This window comes from Hemicordylus capensis, chromosome 3, assembly GCF_027244095.1.
Source record: "Hemicordylus capensis ecotype Gifberg chromosome 3, rHemCap1.1.pri, whole genome shotgun sequence".
Taxonomy (NCBI): Eukaryota; Metazoa; Chordata; class Lepidosauria; order Squamata; family Cordylidae; genus Hemicordylus; species Hemicordylus capensis.
Window position 1 is genome coordinate 44,663,148 of NC_069659.1, and position 24,447 is coordinate 44,687,594.

Below are 24,447 nucleotides of genomic sequence, written 5' to 3' on the forward strand. Positions count from 1 at the left end.
ATGGGATGACCCCTAGTTCTAGTGTTATGTGAGAGGGAGAAAAATGTCTCTCTATCAACTTTCTCCACACCATGTATGATTTTATAGACCTCTATCATGTCTCCCCTCAGTTGTCTTTTTTCTAAACTAAAAAGCCTCAGGTGTTGTAGCCTTGCCATTTAAGGAAGATGCTCTAGGCCCCTGATCATCTTAGTTGCCCTCTTCTGCACCTCTTCTACAATGTCTTTCTTAAGATTTCACCAATCTAAATAGTTTGGTGTCATCTGCAAATTTGGCTGCCTCGCTGCTTACCCCAGCTGTTAGATCATTTATGAATAAATTAAAAAGCACAATTACCAGTAAAGATCCCTGGGGGACCGCACTTCTTACTTCCCTCCATTTACAAAACTATACATTAATTCCTACCCTCTGTTTCCTGTCCTTCAACCAGTTACCAATCCACACATGAACCTGTTACCTTATCCCATGACTGCTAAGTTTATTCAAGAGCCTTCGATGAGGAACTGTGTCAAAAGCTTTTTGTAAGTCCAGGTATACTGTGTCAACTGGATTACCTTTATCCACACACCTGTTGCACTCTCAAAGAACTCCAAAAGGTTGGTGAGGCAGGATTTACCTTTGCAGAAGCCATGCTGGTTCTCCTTCAGCAGGGCTTGTTCTTCTATATGCTTAACAATTTTATCCATAAGAATGCTTTCCATCAATTTGACTGGAACAGATATTAAGCTAATTGGTCTGTAGTTTCCTGAGTTCCACCCTGGATCTCTTTTTGAAAATTGGTGTTAGGGATAAGTTATATATTTTTGTAAGGAGGTCGGCAATTTCACATTTGAGTTATTTAAGGACTCTTGAGTGAATGCCATGTGGCCCTAGAAATTTGTTAATTTTGAATTTTTCCAGACAGTCTACATCGTCACCTCTATCTGACTGAGTTATTTAGCCTCTGTCCCTGAGAAACCCGGTTCAGGCATAGGTATATGCTCAGTGCCATGAAGATGGATGCAAATAAGTGGTTTAGCTTCTCTGCAATCTCCATATCCTCCTTAATAATCCCTTTCATTTCCTCATCATTTAAAGGACAAACCGCCTCCCTGGCAGGTTTCCTACTTCTGATATATTTAAAGAAGTTTTTGTTATTCCTCTTGACATTTCTACCTATATGCTCCTCAAACTCTCTTTTTGCATCCCTTGCTGTCTCTTTGCATTTCTTTTGCCAGAGTTTATGTTCCTTTCTGTTCTCTTCATTTGGACAGAACTTCCATTTTCTGAAGGATGTCCTTCCCTTTTATAGCTTCCTTGGCTTTACTTAGCCATGCTGGCATCCTCCTGGACCTTTCCTCCTTTTTGGTATATATTCTAACTGGGCTTCTAGTATTGTGGTTTTAAATAAACTCCATGCATTCTGGAATGAAGTGACTCTCCTGATTATCCCTTTCAGTTTTCTTTTCACCAAACTCCTCATTTTCAGTTTCCTCTCCTGAATTTCAAAGTGTCTGTGTTAGACTTCCTTGGTGATTCTCTCTTCGTATGTATGCTGAATTTGATAGCACTATGGTGTTACGGCCCAGGCCACTCATATTGGACCAGAACTCATAGCCCAGGGGGTCAGGCTGAGGCCTGTGTGTCTTTGCCAGCAATTCCATTGAGAGAAACACTGATGCCTCACTCGTGAGGAGTGAAATGATTAACTCCTAGGAGACAAGCTGGAAGCTAATCCCTTACTTCCTCTGACAGAATGCTTATCATGTTATGTCACCTATATTGTTCTGCCTTAGTCAAATGCGTTAACTAGCCTCAAACATGTACCCCTTGGCTGTTACTTTAAACATTCTTTTTAAAAGAATTATACACTAAGTAGATGAACACAAGAAGTAATTTAATTGCTGTCTCACACATATAGCTTAGCTCTTTCCTTCTTAAAGAACCCCTTTTGACGTTTAACACTCTTTGGAGCAAGAGGCGCTTGGAGGGCAGGTCTATAGGAGCCAGCTGCTATAAACAGGGGTCTCGACATGGCAAACAGCAAGCTTTGCCCAACCAGCAGATCTTTGCTCAAGAGCGATCCCAGAGTTTTCAGCTCAAGCTGTGCGGCTAGAGCAGAAATTCTTCCCATGGACAGGTACTGTCTGTGACCTCTGCTGCACAGTGAGAAGTCAAGACTACTCAGCCATGGTGCTTGCTCTCTCTCTGCCTTGCTCTGAGCATCTACCACCAGCTTGCCTGAATGCTGGAAGCCTGCATCGCTCCCAAGCCCCAGCAACGAACAAGTCCTTTGAAGCCTTCTTCGTGAACCTGTTGAGATGCCTATTCAATGAACAGCTCAGCCTGCTCCCCCTTCCCTCCTCCCTACTTCCCTACTAATCACTGCCACCCCTTTCCTAAGCCCTCCCTCTTTTCTCTCTCTCTGTTTCCCTCTAAATGTTTTATTAGGCTTTGTTAGACAGCTGTAATTATTGAGTGCACACACATGCGATAGCTAGGCACATTGCACTACACCTTGAATTGGAAACATGTTTAATTTGGATGACCTGTTTGAATTTTATCTTGATGAGCAACTTTCTATAATAAAGTCCATTGAACTTTCTGAGCGTGTCTTCCTCTATCTCTGTTGGCATGCCCAGATCCTACATGGTCACCATCTCCAAGAAGCAGTTTATGTATGATGTAACTTTCCCTCTTTCCCTCTGAGCATATACAAAGTACGAAACCAGGTGTAGCTCACAACAATGGGCACTGTTACCTAAAGGTTCTATGACACTGACATCTCACACCAGGTCCTGGGCTCCACTCAGGATTAAGTCCAAGGTTGCCTTCTCTCTGTTTGGTTCTATGACCAACTGTTCTTCGGCACAATCATTCAGTGTATCTATAAATTTGACCTCTTTGTCATTATCGGAATGTGGATTTATCCAGTCTATGTGTAATTGAAGTCACCCATTATTACAGCTCTGTCTCTCTTTGACGCCTCCCTGATTTCCTTCTGCAACTCCCAGTCACTGTCAGTGGTTTGATCAAGAGGGTGACAGCACATCCCTAATAAAACATTTCCTTTCAGGCCTCGTATTGTCACCCACAGAGTTTCTGTGGAGAACTCTGGTCTTCCTAGGTTTTCTAGCTTGCTAGATTATATCCCTTCTTTAACATACAGTACTACTCCACCTCCAGTTAGCCCCCCCCCATCCTTTCTGTAGAGTTTCAATCCAGGAATATCAGTGCCCCACTGGTTCTCACTGTTCCACCAGGTTTCCATTATCCCCACAATGAGGGTATTCCCACGATCAGCCAAAATTGGGCTAGGGGACCCAAGCCCGATTTTGGCTGATTGTGGGAGCCACCGGGCAAGCCCGGTGGCCTCCTGGCAGTTAACCCACCAAGCAACCCCTTAAACCGGGTTTGCGGAGTGAGTGCTTCACAAACCAGTATTTTTAAATTGTGAGTAGCTGCGGTGTGACTCCGTGCCGCAACTACTCATGAGTAGACCCCTGGAGGGGAGGCGAAAAGCCACCTCCCAGCTCCAGGGGTCTCTTCAGTATGCCCTGCGTGCTCACGCAGGGCATACTGGAGCTTCCGGGGGGCGTGCGGCCCCCGATCCTCCCAGCCCCCGCCAGCTCTGTCACAGAGCCGGCAGTCATGTGGGCGGCCAATTCGGCCACCCAGGGCTCCCGCCCTGCTCGTCTGCAGCAAGAGTGGGCTTAGCCTGCTCTCCCCGCTTATCTTCCCAAACCGGGTCTCACTGATTGTGAGACCCGGCTCAGTATCTATGTTTTCATTAGCAACCAAGCACTCCAGCTCTCCCATCTTGGCTTGGAGGCTTCTGGCATTGGTTAAGCACCTATATGCTGAATCTCTTGCCTGCGGGTTTTTATTTTTTATTTTTTGGCCATTCTGTTTTATCTGAATCTTTTACACCATTGCACCTTAAGGGATGGCATTTGCTGAACTGGATACTGCCCAGCTCCTGCCGGCTATCCCCTAGGTGTCATTTTAAAAGCTGCTCTGAGGCCTTTTTCATTCGAAGTGCCAGCAATCAGGTTCCGTCTTGGTTCAGGTGGAGCCCATCTCTTTTGTACAGGTTCTTGTCCCAAAATGTATCCCAGTGCCTAACAAATCTAAACCCCTCCTCCCGGCAACACTGTCTCATCCATGCATTGAGTCCCCTGCGCTCCGCCTGTCTTGCTGACCCTGCACGTGGAACAGATAGCATTTTAAAGAATGCTACCTTGAGGATTTTGGAGTTTAATCTGCTACCTAGCAGCCTATATCTTGCTTCCAGGACCTCCGGACTGCATTTCCCAAACTCGTTGGTGCCAATGTGCACCACAGTAGCCGACTCCTCCCTAGCACTGCCTAACAGCCTATCTACTGTAGATGCTGCATGATGTCTGCGACCTTCGCAGCAGGCAGGCAAGTCACCATGTGGTTTACACACAGGTCACAGAGCACAGACCCATCTCTCTATACCCCTAATGACAGAATTGCCCACTCCCCCACTGCCTGGAGGAGTATCCCCTGTGCAAGAGGATATGGAAGGAGAGGATATGCAAGAGGAAGTAACATCTTCTGTCGCTTCACTTCTAAAATGAAACCTGGAAGACGTTTCCCTTGCAGTTCTGGGAAAGGAAAGGGCTATGGCCATGGTCAAAGCAAACTGGGACTCCCTGGAAAGCTGTAATTGGGTTTTTGGGGGGAGGGGTGGGGGGCTGAATCATATCAGTGATGCTTTGCACAGCCCTAATAATGACCGGCCTAAGGCAACCCAGTGAGATTAATAACTGAGTCAGGAACTGAACCCACATCCCTTTAGTCCTTAATCCAACATTTTATCCACGGGTTGTAACGTATAGATTGGTTCTTGATGTAGACTGCCACATTACACAGTGTTTCCATGCCAACACAACTTCCCATTAGAAATGTTTGGCAGTGGTGTGGAAACTCTCTACGTGATAGGGATCATCTACAGATAGATCTCCATGAGCAGCCTATACTGAGTCAGACCATTGGCCAGGGTCATCAGACTCTGCCTGGCTGCAGCTTCCTAAACAAAGGCCCTTCCTAGCTCTGCCACCTGAGATCTTGGAGTAGAGATGCTTTGGACTGGAACTGGGACATCTGCATGCACAGGATGTTTTTGACCGTTGCACAATGACCCTTTCATTTGGCCTCATTAGGGCCAATCTGCACATTCCTAGGGGATAGAATGTCAAGGTTCTTGATGTGCCACTGCTTTATTCACCAGTGCTGGTTAAGCATGTTATATTTTGAGCCATTGCTGTCATAAAAGAAGATGAGACTCTGGAGTGCATCTTGCTGTCACTCATATGGTGTGTACATTATGTATGTATGTGTGTATGTATGTTTGTATATATGTATTCTTAAGAATTGTTTTTCTTTCCACAGGCAGCCAACAACAAAGGAATAAAAGCATAATCTGCATAGTAATAACCATAGCAGAACAAAATATAAAAGCACAACACATCACAACAAAAACATGCAGCAAAGTACAGTAAAGCAACAGCCACACCAAAAAGTAAAAGAAAAAGGGACTCAAACCTAGCCCGCAGCAGACAAAAACCCAATTAGCAACAAGAGTGTTCATATCCAAATGCCCAACAAAAAAAAGCCATGTTTTAACTTGCTTCCTGAAGGAGTACAGTGTGGGGTCCATATGAGCTTCCAGTGGGAGGGCTGCTGGAAAAAGGCTGGATGGACTCTTGCTTAGGTCCTGCAGGACTCTTAGGTTCTTACAACAAAGTCAAAGGACAAATGCTCTACATCCTAAACTGAAGATGTTTGCAGAGTTATATCACAACAGAGGTCGAATACCTACAGCATAGGGCGATTTCTCTACACCTCCACTCTTGGGTCTGTGAATCCCCGTTTGCCTTCATTAACCAGTACTGGCCTTTCAGTCCTTGTGTGCCAGACCAGGATCTACCAAGAGAATTTGCACATTATTAGAATTATATTGCTGGGCCTGAAGGCATCAGCAAATATACGACAGCGGTTTGTAAACAGACATGGGAAGAAACACGGATCAAGGGCCTGAATACCTTGCATCCTCAAGGTGATTGGTTGGTTGCAGCTCCATGCTGAGTTGACCACTCAGTGGCAAGCCTGAGTCTATTTCCATGTAATGTGGGAAATGACTCTCAGAGCTTACCATAATTAGGGACAGAAAACTATCTGGGTGGGATGTTACTCCCATTTAGTTTCTCTCCCTCCCTCTACTCCCTATTTTCCCTTAGAAGACTCAGTGGATGACTGTTCACACTCAGCATCTGATCTCCATAGATGAGGGTTATGAAACAGTTCTTCTTCATGTCAAATTAGTCTGTGATCCTTTGTTTGTTTTTGCTTTTGCCTTCCATTGTTATATATGGCTTTAGGTTGACAGCATTGGGCTCCAATCTACCCAAAGTCACCAGATTCTTCAGTAAATGGGTGGCTCTTTCAGCAGCGCACTTTGGTCTGGATTTCTGATCAACAAACAGCAATTTTAGTGATATTAGGCTCATTCACACAATCATGATCAGGCTAGGGCAAATGTCCCACCCTAGTTCAGGAGCTGTGCATTCTCCCATTTTCTGATCACCTGCGAGTTAAAAACAAGGTAGCTTGATCATGCGCTAAATCCCAGCAAGGGGGGGGGGCAGGGCCGGTGCCAGACTATTTTGCACCCTAGGCAAACACATTGACACTCTACACTCTGCGCCCTTCTGAGGTCGGCACTCTGCACCCCTCTGAGGTCTGCGCCCTAGGCGGCTGCCTAGTTGGCCTAATGGTAACACTGGCCCTGGGGCAGGGGGGAGAAACATCACAGCTGCAGGGGAAGAATAGTGGACCAGTTCACACAATCGCTGTCAAGTCAGGAAGTTGGGGGAAATATTGGTAAAATTTGAGACTCCTCTGGAGCTGTGATGTTAGATTTTATGAGCCTATAGCACCCAGTAGCTGATTTATCCAGCTGATGATATGAGCTGAAGTATCAAGATCAGGAGCCATTTAGGATGCAAAACCAGAGCTAGAAGTCCAGTATTGGACTACTTGTTTTTAACTACTTGTATCTCAGCAAGGAGTGCATTCCACAATCTTGGGGCAGCAACCCAGAAGGCCCATCTCGGTGTAGCCACCAAATGAGCTGGCGGTAACCGGAGACGGACCTCATTAGATGACCTTAGTGGGCGGCAGGGCTCGTAGTGGCACACTCTTAGATACCCAGGGCCTAAGGCGTTTAGGGCTTTATAAGTTATAACTAGCACTTTGTATTTTGTCTGGAAACCTATTGGCAGCCAGTGTAGCTCCATCAGTAAAGGAGTAATGTGGTCTCTCTGAGATGACCCAGAGATCAAGAGACCAGAGACCATATGCTGATGACACCCAGATTTACTTTTCCATGTCAACCTCATCAGGAAATGGCATATCTTCCCTAAATGTCTGCTTAGAGGTGGTAATGGGCTGGATGAGGGATAACAACTGCAGCTGAATCCAAATAAGACGGAAGTACTGACTGTGGGGGGTCGGGACCCGAGAGATGGTCTGCCTGTTCTGGATGGGGTTACACTCCCCCTGAAAGATCAGGTACATAGCCTGGGAGCGCTCCTGGACCCAAAGCTTTCCCTGGTTTCTCAGGTTAAGGAGGTGGCCAGGAGAGCTTTTTATAAGCTTTGGCTGATTCGTCAGCTACGTCCATTTCTAGAGGTGAATGACCTTAAAACTGGTATATGTGAATGACCTTAAAACAATGGTATATGTGCTGGTAACTTCCAGACTTGACTACTGGAATGTGCTCTACATGGGGCTGCCTTTGTATGTAGTCCAGAAACTACAATTGGTACAGAATGCGGCAGCTAGATTGGAATTGCGGCAGCCAGAACAACACGAAGGGACCATATAACACCAGTTTTGAAAGAATTGCACTGGTTGCCAATATGTTTCTGGGTGAAATACAAAGTGTTGGTTATTACCTATAAAGCTGTTAATGGCTTAGGACCAGGCTATTTAAGAGAGCAGCTCCTCTGTCATGCACTCGCCTGCCTTTTATGATCTTCTGGGGAGGTCCGGTTGCGGTTGCCATCAGCTTGCCTGGTGGCAACTCAGGATGGGGCTTTCTCTGTGGCTGCCCCAGGGCTTTGGAATATGCTCCCTGCTGAACTAAGAGCATCTCCTTCTCTGTTTTCAGGAAGACCCTCAAGACTTTCCTGTTTTTTGCAAGCTTATAATTGATAATTTTAATAATTTGTTTTGTATTGTTTTTATCACATTTTATGTATCTTAACCTGTGATTTTTAATGTTGGGATTTGTACACCGCCTAGAGATTTACATATCAGGCAGTATAAAAATATGATAGATAGATAGATAGATAGATAGATAGATAGATAGATAGATAGATAGATAGATAGATATTTACCCAAATAGAAGGTGACTCCGAATGTAAAGACAATGCCTTACAAGATAGAGGCTAAATACAGGTTATACCTATATTTACCCCAAAGCAAGAGGCATCTGAATTTAAGATGAGCCCCCCCCATTTAATAGGAAAGAACTGTGGGAAAACCTCATCTAAGAACCAGGTAAATATTGGGGCTTTTCTCATGATCAGGCAAAATCGGGCTAGGGGAGCCTAGCCCGATTTTTCCTGATTGTGTGAAGCACCGGGCTCACAGGCACACAGGCAGGCGAGCCTGGTGGCTTACTATTGGCTAGTCCACTTTTTTAGTCCTCCCCAAAGTGCTCTGGAAACCTGGGCTTCCCGATCATGAGTAGCTGCGCTGCGGCTCCGCGCCATGGTTACTTGCGAGTAGACCCCCGGAGAAGAGGTGAAAAGCTGCCTCCTGGCGTCTCCCCAGTATGCTCGCACAGGGCATACTGGAGCTTCTGGGGGCTGCGTGGCTCCCGAGCTCCCCAGCCCCCACCGGCTCCGTCATGGAGCTGGCAATCGTGTGGGCGGCCAATCCGGCTGCCCAGGGCTCCCTCTCTGCTCACCGTTCTAAACCAGGTTTCACTGATCGTGAGACCCAGCTCAAGGTATTATTTCTATATGCACGTGTATGTAAAATCTAGAGAGACACACTCTGAATACAGTAGTAGTGGTTCCTGGAAGGGAAAAGGCTGCTATGAAGTCCCTCCAGTCATGCTCACCTTTGTGCAGTTGGCAGCTTTGGGCTCCAATCCATCCAGAGTCACCAGATCCTTCAGTAAACTGCTTTCTTGGTAGCCTGCTTTCACACCATCCAGCTTGAAACTGGCCTGAGGTTTCTCCAGTATCAATTTGATGCTGACGGCAAAGCCAGCCATATCGATTCCAAAGGGCCGGCTAGGGTCAAACACTGTCTTCCAGCCCACCACTTTGCCAGCTGGGCTCACTTTGGGAGACTCATATCTGAGGCCACCAGCAAAGGCAACTGGCCACACAGACACCTTCTTTGTGTAGCGCATCTGCTTGTCAGAAAGAAAACAAGCCTGTGATAGGAGTAGGTCTGATCCCTTGACTATGCATAATAACCCCCTACTCCCAGTACTGGGATTTCTGCAATTCTCCCCAGCCCTGCGCACATCCCACACAAATTTGTTTTGTGTTAAGGCCCCTTGGCTTACTTTTCCTCCCGCTCCTCCTGCCTCTTGTCCCTTCTGCTAGCCTGCTATCATGGCTCAGACTTCTGACTCAGAAGAGTCAGAGCAGGAACAGGAGGATTCACCTGCTAGTGAGGGCTCAGAGGCACAGCAACAGGATTTGGCTGGGAGACCAGACTTTGGAGCTGAGGATTCGGAACAGCTGCCAGACATGATTTCTGATGAGGAGGAGGCTGGGATTTCACCTGTCTTGAGAAGACGTCTCAAGAGGAAAGCTCAGTGGGAGTCACGCAGGCGCAGGAGATCACAAGAGAGGAAACAGAAGTGCTGACTCAGGGAAGCCTGATTGGCTGCTGGTTCTCTTGAGCCATATATATTTAGCCGTCTGTCAATTGCTCAGATGCTGTTAGCAACTTTCACTGACCGCAGACCGTGTGCTATTTTGAATTCCCAACTTTTCTGAGTTCCAGTTTGCGCTTGTTTGTGCTGTCCTGCTTTGTTCCGTTAATTCCTTGTTCTGGGCTTCCTTCATTCTTTTCATTCCTTGCTCTGTGTTTTTCTTTTCAGTTATTACTCAGTTATTGTTAGATGGGGGTACCTAGTTCAGTTCAGGGGACTTAATTCACTTACTATTTTCTTTGTGAACCTTTTATTGTCCTTCATGTAGCTTCGCTGCTACTTTCTGTTAACTCACATGGGGAGTGCTGAAGGGGGTTGTAAATTTTGTTGGGTTAGCCAAGCTAACAGATTTACGACACTTGCTCACTCTCAGGAGGGTGCTCTTCCTGCTCCTCCTATTGCTGGATGGCACGTCTCTTCCCCTCACTTGGTGCAGGAAGAATCTGCAGGGTAGGCTCTTGGAGCAGTGCGTGAAGGGAGAAGATGTGGGGTTTCGTTTCATCCCTTTTACACCAGCAATGAAATCTCCCGTTCCCTCACTGGTCACCAATGAGGGAATGGGACATTTTGTTGCTCGCACAAGACAGGAAACCTTGTGTCCCCTTCCCCCTCACTCGCTGCTGTAAGAGCAGCCCATGAGGGGAGAAAATGTGAGGTTTCTCTTCCTCAGTCTCTTCCTCACATTCTCTTTCTTTGCCTCCCACTGGCCTCTCTCTCTCTCTTTCCCTCCCCCACGGCATGAGCCCTTTTAGCGATGCAGTGTGGCCCCTGCTTTAAAAACAGTGATGATCACTGCACTGGTAGTCCTCCCTGTATTATCAAACTGTTTTTTGTTTTGTTTTTTTAATTTCCTGGTGGTAGCTTTGCCTATTATTTACTTACTTACTTACTTACTTACTTATTTATTTATTTAGTATTACATTTCTATACTGCCCAATCCAAACGGCTCTGGGTGGTGGTTATTCTAAACCCTCAAATAACTTGTGGTGCACTACAACAAGGGTTTCCAACCTTGGATCTCCATATGTCGTGCAACCTCCCTATTCCTAGCCACAATGGCAGAAGGCAATTATGGCTGGGGATGATGGGAGGTGTCATCCAACCATTCCAATTAACTTGTGGTCCACTAAAACGGGGTCCCCAGACTTAGGTCACCAGCTGTTATTAGTGCAGGGGTTACATAGGAACATAGGAATCTGCCATATACTGAGTCAGACCATTGGTCTATCTAGCTCAGTGTTGTCTTCACAGACTGGCAGCAGCTTCTTCAAGGTTGCAGGCAAGAATCTCTTCTCAGCCCTATCTTGGAGAAGCCAGGGAGGGAACTTAAAACCTTCTGCTCTTCCCAGAGCGGCTTCATCCCCTGAGAGGAATATCTTGCAGTGCTCACACATCAAGTCTCCCATTCATATGCAACCAGGGCAGACCATGCTTAGCTTAGCTAAGGGAACAAGTCATGCTTGCTCCCACACGACCAGCTCTCCTCCTGGGTCAGCTTTCCCAACCTTTGGTCCTTAGATATTGTTGGACTACAACTCCCGTAACCCCCCAGCCACAATGACCTTTACCAACACCTTTGGCCATTATAGCTGGGAATGATGGGGTATCTAGTCCAACAACCTCTGGGGATACTAGGGTAGGAATCTCTGCACTAAAAACAGTGATAACTAGGACAATACATTTACCAATGTGTCAATATCACAGGCCAAAAAATATTCAAGTATCATATGTATCTTATACCACATATATCTCATACCTCTTCAAACAGCTCCAGGCTATAGGTGTTATCATCATCAGCAAAATACACGACGCCCTCTGGTGGAGGGGTCTCGCTGAAGCTTTCCCTCAACCAATGGAGTCCAAGATTCCTCTGCAGCGTGCCCCTTGGAGTTTGAGAGGGCCAAGCCACGCCCACTTTCAGACTTTTTGGAGACTCAACGTTCAGATGAGTAAAATTGATCCCCGTCTTCTCCAGCAGATTGGACACAAGGTTGGTCCTTCTGGGCGAGTCCTCCACCACGATCCAGTGGAGGTTCTGCACATGGAGGAATGTGTTGGCCAGACGGGTCAGCTCAGCCTTCTGCACTGGCCGGTTGTAGGTGGGCGTGATGATAAATATGGCAGGCAGTGTATCTGACCACGGTGGAGGCCTGGCGTACACATAGCTGCGGATTATTTTGTGGCTTATCCCAACAGCCGGCTGCTGAGCACATGATGAGAGCCCATCTTCCCTCAATAGAGCTGTGCTATTGAAGAGAGATTTGACTGTCAAGTTTTCTTCAGTTTCCTCTAAAGTGAAAGGAAGGAGGTTGTTAGAGAAGAAAGCAGAACTGTCATAATACCACAAGGCCATTTAGAGTCCACCTCTTCAGATCTCGTTCCATTTCCCCTTGCATTTATTCTAGTTCTCTCTTCCTCTGGGTGTTTAAAATTAGATCAGCTTTAAATAAGTACCAAAGAAGCCACTGATTCATTAAGAAACAGGGAACCAAGGATGGTAGAGGTGATGCTTGTATGCAACCTGCATATCCGCTGTGAAGGCATATGGCTGTCAAGAGTTTGCAGGGGTGAATCCTAGAGATGCAGAGTGCTTTGCTTGAACATCTTTGCACCTGGGATGTCCATTCCCTTTCACTGGGGCCTTCAAGCACCCATTTTGAACCTATGTGGGCTACTCAATGAGAGGCAGATATATGCTGAGGCTTGTGGGAGTAAAGTATTCAGAGTCATAAGAATTCAATGCTACCAGGCTACAACCCAGAGAATTCATGAGGGCTGTTCTCACAACCCTAAACAGGATCTGAAGACCGGCCAGGCAGAGTAGGAGAGCCGTGAGAGCTCCCGATTGGCAGTTGTGTGTTTGCAAAGATCAAGAGAGGAGGAAGGGAGAGTGATTGTGTGGGAGCAGGGAGCTGGATAGGACAGGCACAGCCAACCCACATTCTGTCCCCAGCATTTTATTGAGGGTAGACAGTGTAAAATACAATGGAAAGAACTGAGGGATGCAAGGACAAGGCAGTGGAGTGGAATCAGGAATATTAATAGTTTAATGAAATGGATAGCATGTACAGAGAGGCAAGTGCAGACTGCTTTTTCAGGGCTCTTGCTGCTGGCTGTTTGAAAGCCCCACCTCTAGGGGTGTACATGGAACTAACTGGCTGGCACGGTTCGGTTCAAGTGTGAACTGCACTCGAACCTGACAAGGGCTGCTTTGAACACCCGCCCCTGGGTTTGGTTCAGTCCGGGATGTTTGTGTTCACAATTTTTTTTTGTTTAAAAAAGTATTTTTAAAGTCTACCTCTTGCCCCTTTGGGGGGCTTCCTAGAGGCCGGTCCGGGTTTTTCCCCCCCACAAATTAAAAAAAAATTTTTTTTTAATGCTGTATCTCTAGCCCCTTTGGGGGGCTTCCTAAAGGCTGCAGGTGTGTGTGTGTCCGCGAAGGTTCTCCCTCCCCCCGCCAGCCTCAGAAATCATTGCTGCGGCCCATCAGTCTGCACTGATGGGCTGTTCGGGCCTCTGTATACCTGCATTTTGCCTGCCACTGCACACGCATTTTGTCATTTTGCCTGCCACTGCACACGCACAAATGGCACGGCCGCCTCGCAGAGGCCATTTGTGCATGTGCGGTGGCAGGCAAAATGGCTGCCACATAAGTATACGGAGGCCTGAACGGGCCACAAAGTGCGGTCAGATGGGCCGTGGTCATGATTACTGAGGCCGGTGGGGGGAGGGAGAACCTTCACGGACCCCCGTGGCCTTTAGGAAGCCTCCTGAATGGGCTAAAGGTACAGCATTTTTTGTTTAATTTAATTCCCCCCCCCGCCCCGCAAACTGGAGGGTGTGTGTGTTCGGTCCCGGTCTGGATGGAATCGGGGTGTGTGTGTTTCAGCTCGACCACGAACCCCCAAACCATCCAACCGAACCCCTGAACTGGTTTGCACACCCCTACCCACCTCTACCCCACGATCAGAATATAAGTAACTAAAGCCCTATTCAAAAGCTGACCTGGATCAAGGAATGGATTAACCAAAAACACAACACCAAAAGCCATCCTACCCAGCTCTTGGTCCCCACATGATCCCCTTCTCCTCCTTTGGTGTTGGCAAACTCATAGTTCTCTTATCCTGGCTGGGTGCTCCTGTTCCTCATTTACGGTCAAGAGAAGGCCTGTTTCCAAGCTCCCACTGCAGTAGGAGATATTGCCACCTCTGTACCTCATGCATATCTTCCTCTTAGGATCCAAGCTGAAGTCAATGAAACTCCTACTTTGCCCCATAGCAGGTGCATGTGTATGTGAGCAGGGGGCCACTTCAACACAAACATAACTCTGAGGAGGTCCCCTCACGCCTGGTAAATTGAAACTGAACTATAATCTAAAAATTTTCAATTGCTTTGAATCTCAACCAGAACCAGACTCCTAAATACAAACGAAGGCAATCTGGTCAAAAATAAGCAGTTCAGTGATCAGGCACTCAGCTTTTACTTGTATCAGTAATATTTTATTCAGTGGTGGTAGGGAATTCTGTGGTATGTACTTTCTTTGTTAAAACCTAAAATAAACTTTAAAAATATAAAATAAACTTTAAAAATAATAATAATGGCCGACATCATCATTATTATTATTATTATTATTATTATTATTATTATTATTATTATTAATTCAATTTCTATACTGCCCTTCCAAAAATGGCTCAGGGCGGTTTACACAGAGAAATAATAAATAAATAAGATGGCTCCCTGTCCCCAAAGGGCTCACATTCTAAAAACAAAAAACAAGATAGACACCAGCAACAGTCACTGGAAGTACTGTGCTGGGGTTGGATAGGGCCAGTTACTCTCCCCCTGCTAAATAAAGAGAATCACCACGGTAAAAGGTGTTGGAGATGAACTTCCAGTGCATCGACCTTTTGCACCAACTGTCCTAATGACCACTAGGGGCATTGGGAGTAGAGACAGTGAGTCAGGGTCTCCCTATCTGTCCCTACTCTATGACCCCTGGACTGACTCTGCAGCACTTCCTGTGCGGAGTCACAATCCTTCCTTTCCTCCTACAGAGCAGATTGAAACATCTCTCTCTCTCTCTCCTTACCTATCCACTATGTAGTCCTTTAGATTAGATATAGGTCTTTCCTATCTAAGTGTATTTAACCAATAAATGTTTAGTGTTTAGTCACACAAGGATCTCCATGTGTTTTCTCTAAATAGCTGCAATATCCGAACCATCCTCTGCTACCTACTCTGTAACTGGAGTGTGTGCTCATTCCTTAGTGCTCTGCTGTTTTACCTATTGTGGGTAAAAATCAACAACCTCTAACAAAAGGTGCCTCTTTGCCCAGTTAGCAGGGACATCCAGACTCAATAGTACCACTTAGGGGTTACTTTAAAGGACCACTAAATTTCAATAGAATTTATTCTAGAAAATTTGGTCAGGATATCAGCCAATAATTTTCTTTCTCAAGCAAAGTAGTTACCCATAGCATTCATTTTATAGGATTATATTGCAAACCACAGAGTTTTATATTATTCTACATGAAATCTATTTAAGCTGGTTCAAAAACATTCCGAAGTGTCTGAACTGGTGACCAAACTAATGTTTAAAATTGGGATTGAACTAGAACTGAACTGAGGAGTTAAAAAGTACAAATGAACCCCAATTGAAAACACATTATTAATAGTTTTGCTCCCTGGTGATGACTGGACTTAGTAAGAAACTGGGCTCTGGACCCATATTTTCTACCACACTGGTAAAAAGAATTCTCCACGTTACAATCTGGCAACCTTATAAGTATTACAATGGAGTAGCAGCAGCGAGCAAAAATGATTCCACATGGATCTTGTAATGCTGTCCTTAAAAAAAAAAAACAAAACAAAACAAGAACACCACACAGTAGTATCATTATGAAAACACTGCAGGTGAGGCCTGAATTTGGGTACTTACTTCTCAGAAGGCTGAGGTAGCGGGTAGTTGGATACTGGTGCCACAATGTTAGGAGAAGACCCCATGGCAAAGCTATCAGAAGTGTGGTGAGAAGGTTACGTCTCCTCAGCATGCTGCAGAAAGCTTCCAGTGCCCAGGCATCTCCCTACCAATCAGAACAAAGAAGGGAGTGGGTTATACAAGTAAAATATGCACAGTAAATAGAAAGGCTGTTCACACAAACAGGGTCAGAGGAGCACTCGGCAAAGGCCATGCTCCTGATCTGCAGACATGTGAATTTAAAATAAACAAAATAGCAGGAGGGGAGAGTGATCGCGTGAGAGGCAAGAGCTGGAAAGGACAGCGTTTCATCCACCCTCAGTAAAATGCTGGGAACAGAATGTGGATTGGTTGCACCAGTCCTACTCTGTTCCCAGCTCCCACGTGATCACACTGCCCTGCTACTACCTTGCTTTTTGTATTCAGACAACCACAGGAGTGAACCCAGCTCTCATACCCTGGCTGGGCACTCTTCCAATCCTGTTTACAGTCATGTGAACAGCCTTACAGGAGGAGACCATGGCAGAATTCCCAAAGATATGACTGGTGTGGGAGCTTGGTCCAGTTCTCAAGGAACTCAGTTCTGCAAAAATATGGTTGCTGTGCTCCTGATCCAGAACATGAGCAGCAATTCTTTTTTCTTGATCTTAATGCAGTGGGTAGCCTCCAGACCTTCAGTGGACCCCACTGCTGGAAACTCCTACTGTGAATGGAAAGGGAATTGCACTAATGAAAGGGGATCCGTTCTGCTGGTGCCAAGACCCCTTACGTGAGAGCAACTCTCCTTCTGTTCACAACAGAAGCTTCCAATGACAGAGCACATCTCTGCTGAAGGTTGAGATGCCATCAACTCCCAATAACAAGGCAAATATCCTGAAAATTCACACACTTCACCAGTGAGTGGTTACACATTGAGGCTCTACACACGATCAATGAGGCGGGTCTCATGATTGGTGAGACCCACCTCCAGAGGGTTTGTGGGGAGAGCAGGCTAAGCAGATGGTCATTAGCCCTCCCTGGGCGGCTGGACCGGCTTCCCACATGACTGCCAACTCCATCATGGAGCCGGTGGGGGCTTGGGAGTTCGGGGGCGACGCGGCCCCCGGGAGTTCCAGCATGCTCTGCGCAAGTGCCTAACCCTAACCCTAACCCAGCTAAGGGCCCCCCGCTTGTGTGGGCCCCCAAACTCTCCATGGTAAAAGATAGAATAGAAACTCTGCACACACACAAACACACAAAATTCCCTGTTAAGCCTTGCGCACACCCTAAGGAGATTTTGAAGCTTCATGTCAAAGGGTGCCTTCTTCTGCATGACCCCCACTGCACGTTAAGATCCTCTGAGGAGGTCCATCTCCAGTTACCACCGGTACGTCCGGTGGCGACTCAGAGGTGGGCCTTCTCTTTAGCTGCCCTTGGGCTGTGGAATGCACTCCCAGCAGAAATTCATACCTTGAGTTCATTGTTGGCCTTCAGGAGAGCCCTTAAAACCTATCTGTTTGGCTTGGCATTCCAGTGTTTTTAAACTGTTTTAATTGTTAATGGTTTTTAACTGTTTTAAAATTGTTTTGTAATGATTGTTTTTAAAGGACTGATTTGCGGGTTTTATTTTTGCTGCTGTGCACTGCCTAGAGCTGTTTGGATGGGGCGGTATATAAATGTAATAAATGTAACAAATGCAATAACTAACTAACTGAATAAATAAAGTGCCATGAACTGGCTGCCTGCATGGATGGGCAAGACACTGGGATGAACCTTTAAACCCATTCAAACCATGGAATCACGGTTATGGCAGTGTCTGGAGTTGGCTGTAATGCTTCAGCGGCCAAACTGGAGGTCTTGGGGGTGAATCTTTGTGCTAACTGAAGGTTCAATTTGGAGTTTGGTGAGGCAAACCAGAGGTCACTTATGTCATGAAACCATGGTTTTACGTGTTAGGACATGCTGGCATTCCAACTATACCCCGTTTAACTCTGGTTTTGCGCTGTCTGAACTTGTGTCCCCCACCCATCTCTCACACACACACTTCTTACATCAGTCCATCTCCCCAGCACGGATGGGGATCACCTCATCTGAGTCCTGGTGGCTTTCCCTACTCCAAAAAGTTCAGAGATATCACTATACCCAGAACTCCCAACAAGAAACATCTACTGACTATTAAGGAACATGAGCTGAGTCTCCTAGGCTATATTATTGCTGTTTTAAAATTATTTTTAATTGTTTTAATTATTTGGCTTTAAATGTGGTTTTACTGTTTCATTTTTTGTAAATCACCATAAGATGTCTGTTTTTGGTGGTATAATAATGTAAAATAAAATAAAATAAAATAAAATAAAATAAAATAAATCTGCCTAACAAAAGAAGTGGCTGGCCAGCAACTCACTATTTTCATTTTTGGAAGTCTAAAGTCTTATTCAGACGTTGTACATGCATACAGATGTACATGTTTTTGTGCAAAGGACTGTACATGTGTTCACTTTCAAATTGAACCTGGGTACAGACCCTCTCAAATGCAGGTACAGGTAGGAAGCCTACTGCTGTACATATGTTGAACATAATGCGTGAATAACTGTGTATGCATGCACATCTGAATGTGTGCTCCCTGCACAGAGATTGTATGTGTTGTTGAACAAAGTACGTGAATACTTTGTATTCACACAAGGGCTTTACTCTTTCAGAAATGTATGTCTGCTGCAAAACCAAAAATGAATTTTTAGTTAGAATCTCCAGGAAACTTGAAACAGTCATCTACACAGTATTTATTTATTTATTAGAAACATTTAATATATCGCCCACTCCGAAGATGTTATAGGACTGTCACCTGGAGCATTCTGTCACGATGGGAGCTTAATCCCTTCCTGGCAATACAGTTCTAACAAGCAACAAAACCCCTTTCAAAATAAAGCAAGACTTTCAAAATAAAGCAACACAAACATTCCAGATTTATAACAATTCCAGTTTGGAAAGCAGAGATCAGCAACCCAGTACCTCAAATCCCTAACAGTCTATCTTACATGGAGAAGAAAGAGCTTCAGCAATGGGTAATTGACTCACCGAATCCAATATTCAGATGGGGTCTTCAGAGAACAAGAGAAGGAGAGTGAGAGAAACTAAGCCTCTCTTTCCTCACCTTCTTCTGTGTCTTAATTCAGGCAAGTTCCTCTCCTTGATATGGGAAGCACCAACATTTTATATGCCAAATGTCATAGGTTCTTCAACTTCTCCTTCACAATTGGTTGATGTGCGTCACACCAACGTATTGCTCACTTGTAACTGGGTTACATTCCTTTTTCCAAATTATAATAATTTACAGGTAAATCCAGAGTGGGGGCAATCGTCATGCTGGCTCAATAGCTGGTAACTAATTAAAAGAAGAGTACATAACCAGATCTCTCATAAATTCCAGTTCTTTCTTTGGCGATAAGAAATAGCATATCATTTGTTCATAGATCCCTTTTTGAAAGTCTAGACCAAACAGACCTTTGCAGAATTTTAGCTGGGCTCAGAACGTGGCAGCTCCATGGCTTTCACACTGAAGCATTGGATGCTCCTCACCATTTCCCTGGCTGTTAGCCCCCGCCCATATTTGCTTTAACCCACTTTTTGTTTCCAGACTACAGGCTGGCTTCTGACCAGGTGCTTACAAAGTTTATTTCAGTATCTGTCGATGATACAGAACGGCATCAGTACAGCACAACTTCCTTTCACAGACTCAGCTTGCCAGCATTCACCTCCAGCACAGGTATAGAAGCATAACAGACTACCACCACAACATTTTCACTCCAGAACAAATGGCATGGGCCCAGTGTATGACCTGAGGGCATACAATGCAGCCACCTTGCTGAAACGAAGCAGGTCTGGAACTGGTCACTTCCTGGATGAGAGACCACTTGGGTACCTCATGAATGCTGCCTTAATTCCACCATGAAAGAAAGGTGTGATATAAATAAATAAATATGTTGGATCCACAACAAAATGTTGTAGTACATCCCCGATGTGCGCGTGTTACTTGAGCCTGAGGCTGAGTATGGTGAAAAAACAAGTTAGCAACAAAGACAGGTGGAACCTACTTCATATTCCAATTTTATTTTTTCTGACTTCTTAGCTCCCAGCTCCTTTTCATCCAGCCCTAAAGCATCCAGAGTTAATGGCTGGTGAGGGTCAGCTAAATGTTTTCATCAATATTTGTTGAGGTTACAGGGAGGGAAAGGGATTATGGAATCATTTACATCTAATGGTGAATGTTGATCATTGATTGTGTGACTAGGAGGTGGGTCTCACGATCGGTGAGACCCGCCTCCAGAGGGTTTGCGGGGAGAGTGGGCTAAGCCCACAGACTATCATGAAGCCCTCCACGGGTGGCCGGATCAGCCTCCCACACGACTGAGAGATCCATCACAGAACTGGCGGGGGCATGGGAGTTCGGGGGCTGTGTGGCCTCAGTGAATTCCGGCATGCTCTGCGCAAGTCTGCAGAGAAAGCTGGAGAGACCCCCCGAGCTGGGAGGCTGCTTTTTAGCCTCCCGGTCGGGGGTCTCCTCATGAGTTGCTGCGGTGTGGAGCCACACTGCAGCAACATACGATCCAGAAACCCTGGTTAGCGGAGTGCTCACTCCGCTAACCTGGGCTAAGGGGAGGGCTTTGCAAGCGAGTTAGCCACTTGTAAACTACCAGGCTCGCCTGCCGGCCTGGTGGTTAACACGAGCAGCAAAAATCGGGCTAGGCTCATATACAATGATCAGCAGATTAGCAGATTCAGTGTGCAACTTCCCCCTCCATTCTTCAGGAGAATTCATACACATACAGTTGTCTTTATGTTATTTGCAGGGTGGGTATGTGTGTTAATCCCGTTTACAAACAGTTTACATGGGTCAACCCCCCTCCTCCTTCAGAAACAGAAAGCTGTGAAATGACTGCTGAGAAAACAAGAGTTTTGTTTTGTTTACACCAGCATGGTGTAGTAGTTAGAGTGTCGGAGAAGGACTGGGGATCAGGGGTGGAGGGAGGCCAGCAGCGGCCCAGGTCCAGCCCACTGCCGTGGCTCCCTAGCCCCACACCTTCATCTGATGTTAGACTCTAAGCCCCGCCCCTACATCTGGCGTCAGATGCAGGGGGCATAGCTGGGGCATGACGCACGGCCCCTGAAGGACAGCGGCCCGGGTTCTTTGAACCCGTTCACTCAATGGTGGCTCCGCCCCTGCTGGGGAGACCCAAGTTCAAATCCCTGTTCAGCCATGAAACTCACTGGGTGACTCTGGGCCAGTCACTTATCTCTCAGTCTAACGTACCTCACAGGGTGGTTGTGAGGATAAACAACCATGTACACCATTCTAGCCTCCTTGGAGGAAGAACAAGATATAAATGTAAGTAGACACCTTTCTCCCTCAGAAGCAGTTGTGACTGACTTGAGGGAGTATTCTTCAAGTGAGAAATCCCCCCCCTTTTTTGTTCAAGCCCTCCTTCCCCCTCACCTCTGAGTTTCATTAGCTCCAGCCACCTGGGTATCTGTAAAGTGCCCTCTGAGTCTACAAAAATTTCACTCAACCACGTTACATTGGGGCAGTTTTGCTTTTTGGGCCCTGTTATGTTTTTCTTCAGATTTTTGTGAAACAGACGTCTCTGTGGGTTACCCTGAGTTTGGCAGTATCTCCCTCTTGCCCGCAGCTCTCTAGTTGAAGAGGGTCTAACGTCCATAAGGATAACATTTCCAGCTCTTTCAGAAATAGATATACGGTTATTGTAGTGATTAACGAAGTTTGCAATTCTATGCATGCTTACTGAGAAATTAGCCACACTGAACTCAGTGGATGACATCCTGACCAAAGCTACGTTTATGCAAGGATGCTGCGCAACTGCAAGGTTGTTGCACGATCTAGTTTGCTAACTCTGGAGCTTGTGTTCCAGAGTAGTGTTGTGCTAGTGCAAACGTGTTGTTGGGCAACAAGGTGCACAAGCTGTGGCATGCCTTGAATGTTTTGCAGGGAACTTCTGGACAAATGTGTTATGCGTTTTTATTGTACGTTTTAATCCTGTGTTTGTTTTGAGCCGCCCAGAGAACAATTTGTTATGGGGCGGCTAACAAATAAAGCTTTTCAAAATTCTTATTATAATAGTGCAGTTCTCCAAATCCCAGTGATTTATCACAGCTACCTGATCTTCTTGCACCAACAGAACTTGGTGTGTTGCGCAGGCACAGTGTTATGTTAGCCACTGTCTGGGACTAACACCTCAGGATCCCGGCATGTGCAGGATCAGGATGAAAAGGCTTACTTTGGCTTACATGGCTTGCTTTGTAGAGTTACTTTCCTGACTCAGTGATGGGAGAGTAGAGTGCTTGCTTTTCACAATGGGCCACCCCTGCCCCCAATTAATGATCTCTGATGAAAAATTCAACCCAAATAATTCCCACAGGGGCACAGCAGTGACATTTTCACAGAGTCAAAGACAATTATCTGGGTCACAAATAACACAGAACCTGAGGTTCTCCCAGGGTGAGATACGGAAACCTGAAGTTAGTGCTGCAGCTTGTCAGATATCTCTAATTGTCGGAAGTAGCCGAGTTGAGCCAGAGCCATCCCCCTGGCCAGGCCTCCCAGCAAGGGTCTGGATGCAATCCCAGTCTATCTTGTGCTACCTCACAGCCATTGGTCCCGATGGTAAAGGGCATGGGCTTGCCAGGAATGAACCAGAGGTTCATGAGGAGATGGGTTCAGACATAATACACACCTGAGGTGTAGCCATACCCACTTGGTCAAGACAACTTCAAATCTTGGTTCCAGAAGTCAGTTTGTGGCCTCAGTTGTTGAGGCGCAGAGCCACACCATGGCCACACACGATCTAGGAATTTGATTCTTGGGCGTTCCTGTGCCCGAAACTCGGGTTTAGCAGTGGGCTACCCAAGAGGGTATGCAGCCATGCTGCCGCCAGGAGCCGTGGGGCTTCCAGCAGTTCTCTAGTGCAGTGGAAACCGGGCTGGGCTCCCTTAGCTTGGTTTCCACTGCGCATGAAAATAGCCTCTTTATGAGTGAATCTGCCTAACATTTCACTCCAGCAAGAGAAGGGAGCATGTTGCATCACTGCAACACTGTTTTTAAAAATAATTTTTCCTTCTTTTTTGACAGGGTTCCTCTGGTCCCTTTAAAAACTGGGTGAGAGGCAACCATCCTGCAGCTTTTCTAGCAAATGAATCCTTGCTGCAAGAAAAGGCTCACCTTTTCCATGACTGGCAGTTGCTCGGGTGTTAAAGCAAACAGAAACCCTGTCATAAAAAGTTTACAATCCTACTGAACTTTCTCTTCCATGTGCAAACAGACAATTCAGAATTATAGCCCTCACTCCCCACCCAGGGAGCCTGAACAACAGTGAACAACAATGCTGTAATGACTCACCAGTTATCTGTCACAGCTGGGGGCATGCCTTGATACCAATGGCCTTGGGGAACCGTCTGGCAGATATTTAGCCCCCTGGCATTCCTGGTATCTGCTGTAGGGTTGTGTCTTCTGAGGTTCTCCTGGGGAGCTGAGTGCATAAGTTTGGCACTTCCTTGCTTGCCTTCTTCCACATTCCTGTCTATCAGGTAGCGGTGGTGCTTTTTCTGTAGGCCTAAGGACACACAGGTATTATTATTATTTTTCATTTTTACATATATACATTTACATTTATATTTATATAAATATAATTTATATTATATTAGCCACAGGATTTCCCCACATGCTTGGAAGAAGAAATGTATGACCACGGGAAACCTCGATAGAAAATGTGCATATATGGGCATTTTATTTAGAAATGGAAGGCTGATATTATCCAGCTGGTTCACCTACCAGACATCTCCCTGGCTTTCTGTGATTCCAAAGGCTTATCTGCTCAGTATCCCCTAACCCAGGGGTTCCCAAACTTGGGTCCCCAGATGTTGTTGGTCCCCAGATGTTCTTGGCCACAATGGTCGTTGGCAAGTTTGAACCCCTGCCATAAACCAACCTCAAGGCCTGTCCAAGCATCCTTTTTAAAACATGCCACCTGCTTAAGTATTCCCTATACCTACTTTTCTCCAGGAAAGGGTTCCTAACCTTGGGTCTCCAGTTGTTGCTGGACTACAACTCCCAACATCTCCAGCCACAGTGGTCTTTGGCTGTTTGGCCAGTGTGGCTGGAGATGATGGGACTTGTAGTCCAACAACAACAACTGGGAACCCAAGGCTGGGAATCTCTCTCACAACACTAGATGGGCTGGGGGTCATCCTATGAAACTGAAGGTCAGGATATTTAGGACCAACAAGAGGAAGTACTTTTTGACATAGCACATAATTAATCTATGGAATTCTTTGCCATGGAATGTGGTAATGGCCACCAGCTTAGATGGCTTTAAAAGGGGCTTAGCTAAATTCATGGAGGACAGGTCTATCAATGGCTACTAGTCTGGTGGCTGTGGAGCACCTCCAGCCTCAGAGGCAAGTTAACTAGTGGATATTGCAACCAATAATGGTGAAGAGGAGATAGCTTCGTCTA

General features: G+C 46.0%; 1 protein-coding gene across 4 annotated transcripts in view; it reads right to left on the bottom strand.

Moving 5' to 3' along the window:
• Positions 1-24,447, bottom strand: part of LOC128350976 (galactosylgalactosylxylosylprotein 3-beta-glucuronosyltransferase 1-like) — a 117,870-nt gene that overhangs the window by 22,583 nt on the left and 70,840 nt on the right. For all 4 annotated transcript variants that reach the window (XM_053309964.1, XM_053309963.1, XM_053309961.1 and 1 more), the window contains 5 exons: positions 23,332-23,545; positions 15,909-16,053; positions 11,727-12,259; positions 9,140-9,436; positions 5,828-5,931 (listed from right to left, as the gene is read on the bottom strand). In XM_053309964.1, coding sequence (XP_053165939.1) covers positions 5,845-5,931; positions 9,140-9,436; positions 11,727-12,259; positions 15,909-16,020 — 1,029 coding nt within the window. In that variant the 5' untranslated portion in view covers positions 16,021-16,053; positions 23,332-23,545 and the 3' untranslated portion in view covers positions 5,828-5,844. The remainder of the gene's footprint in view (positions 1-5,827; positions 5,932-9,139; positions 9,437-11,726; positions 12,260-15,908; positions 16,054-23,331; positions 23,546-24,447) is intronic.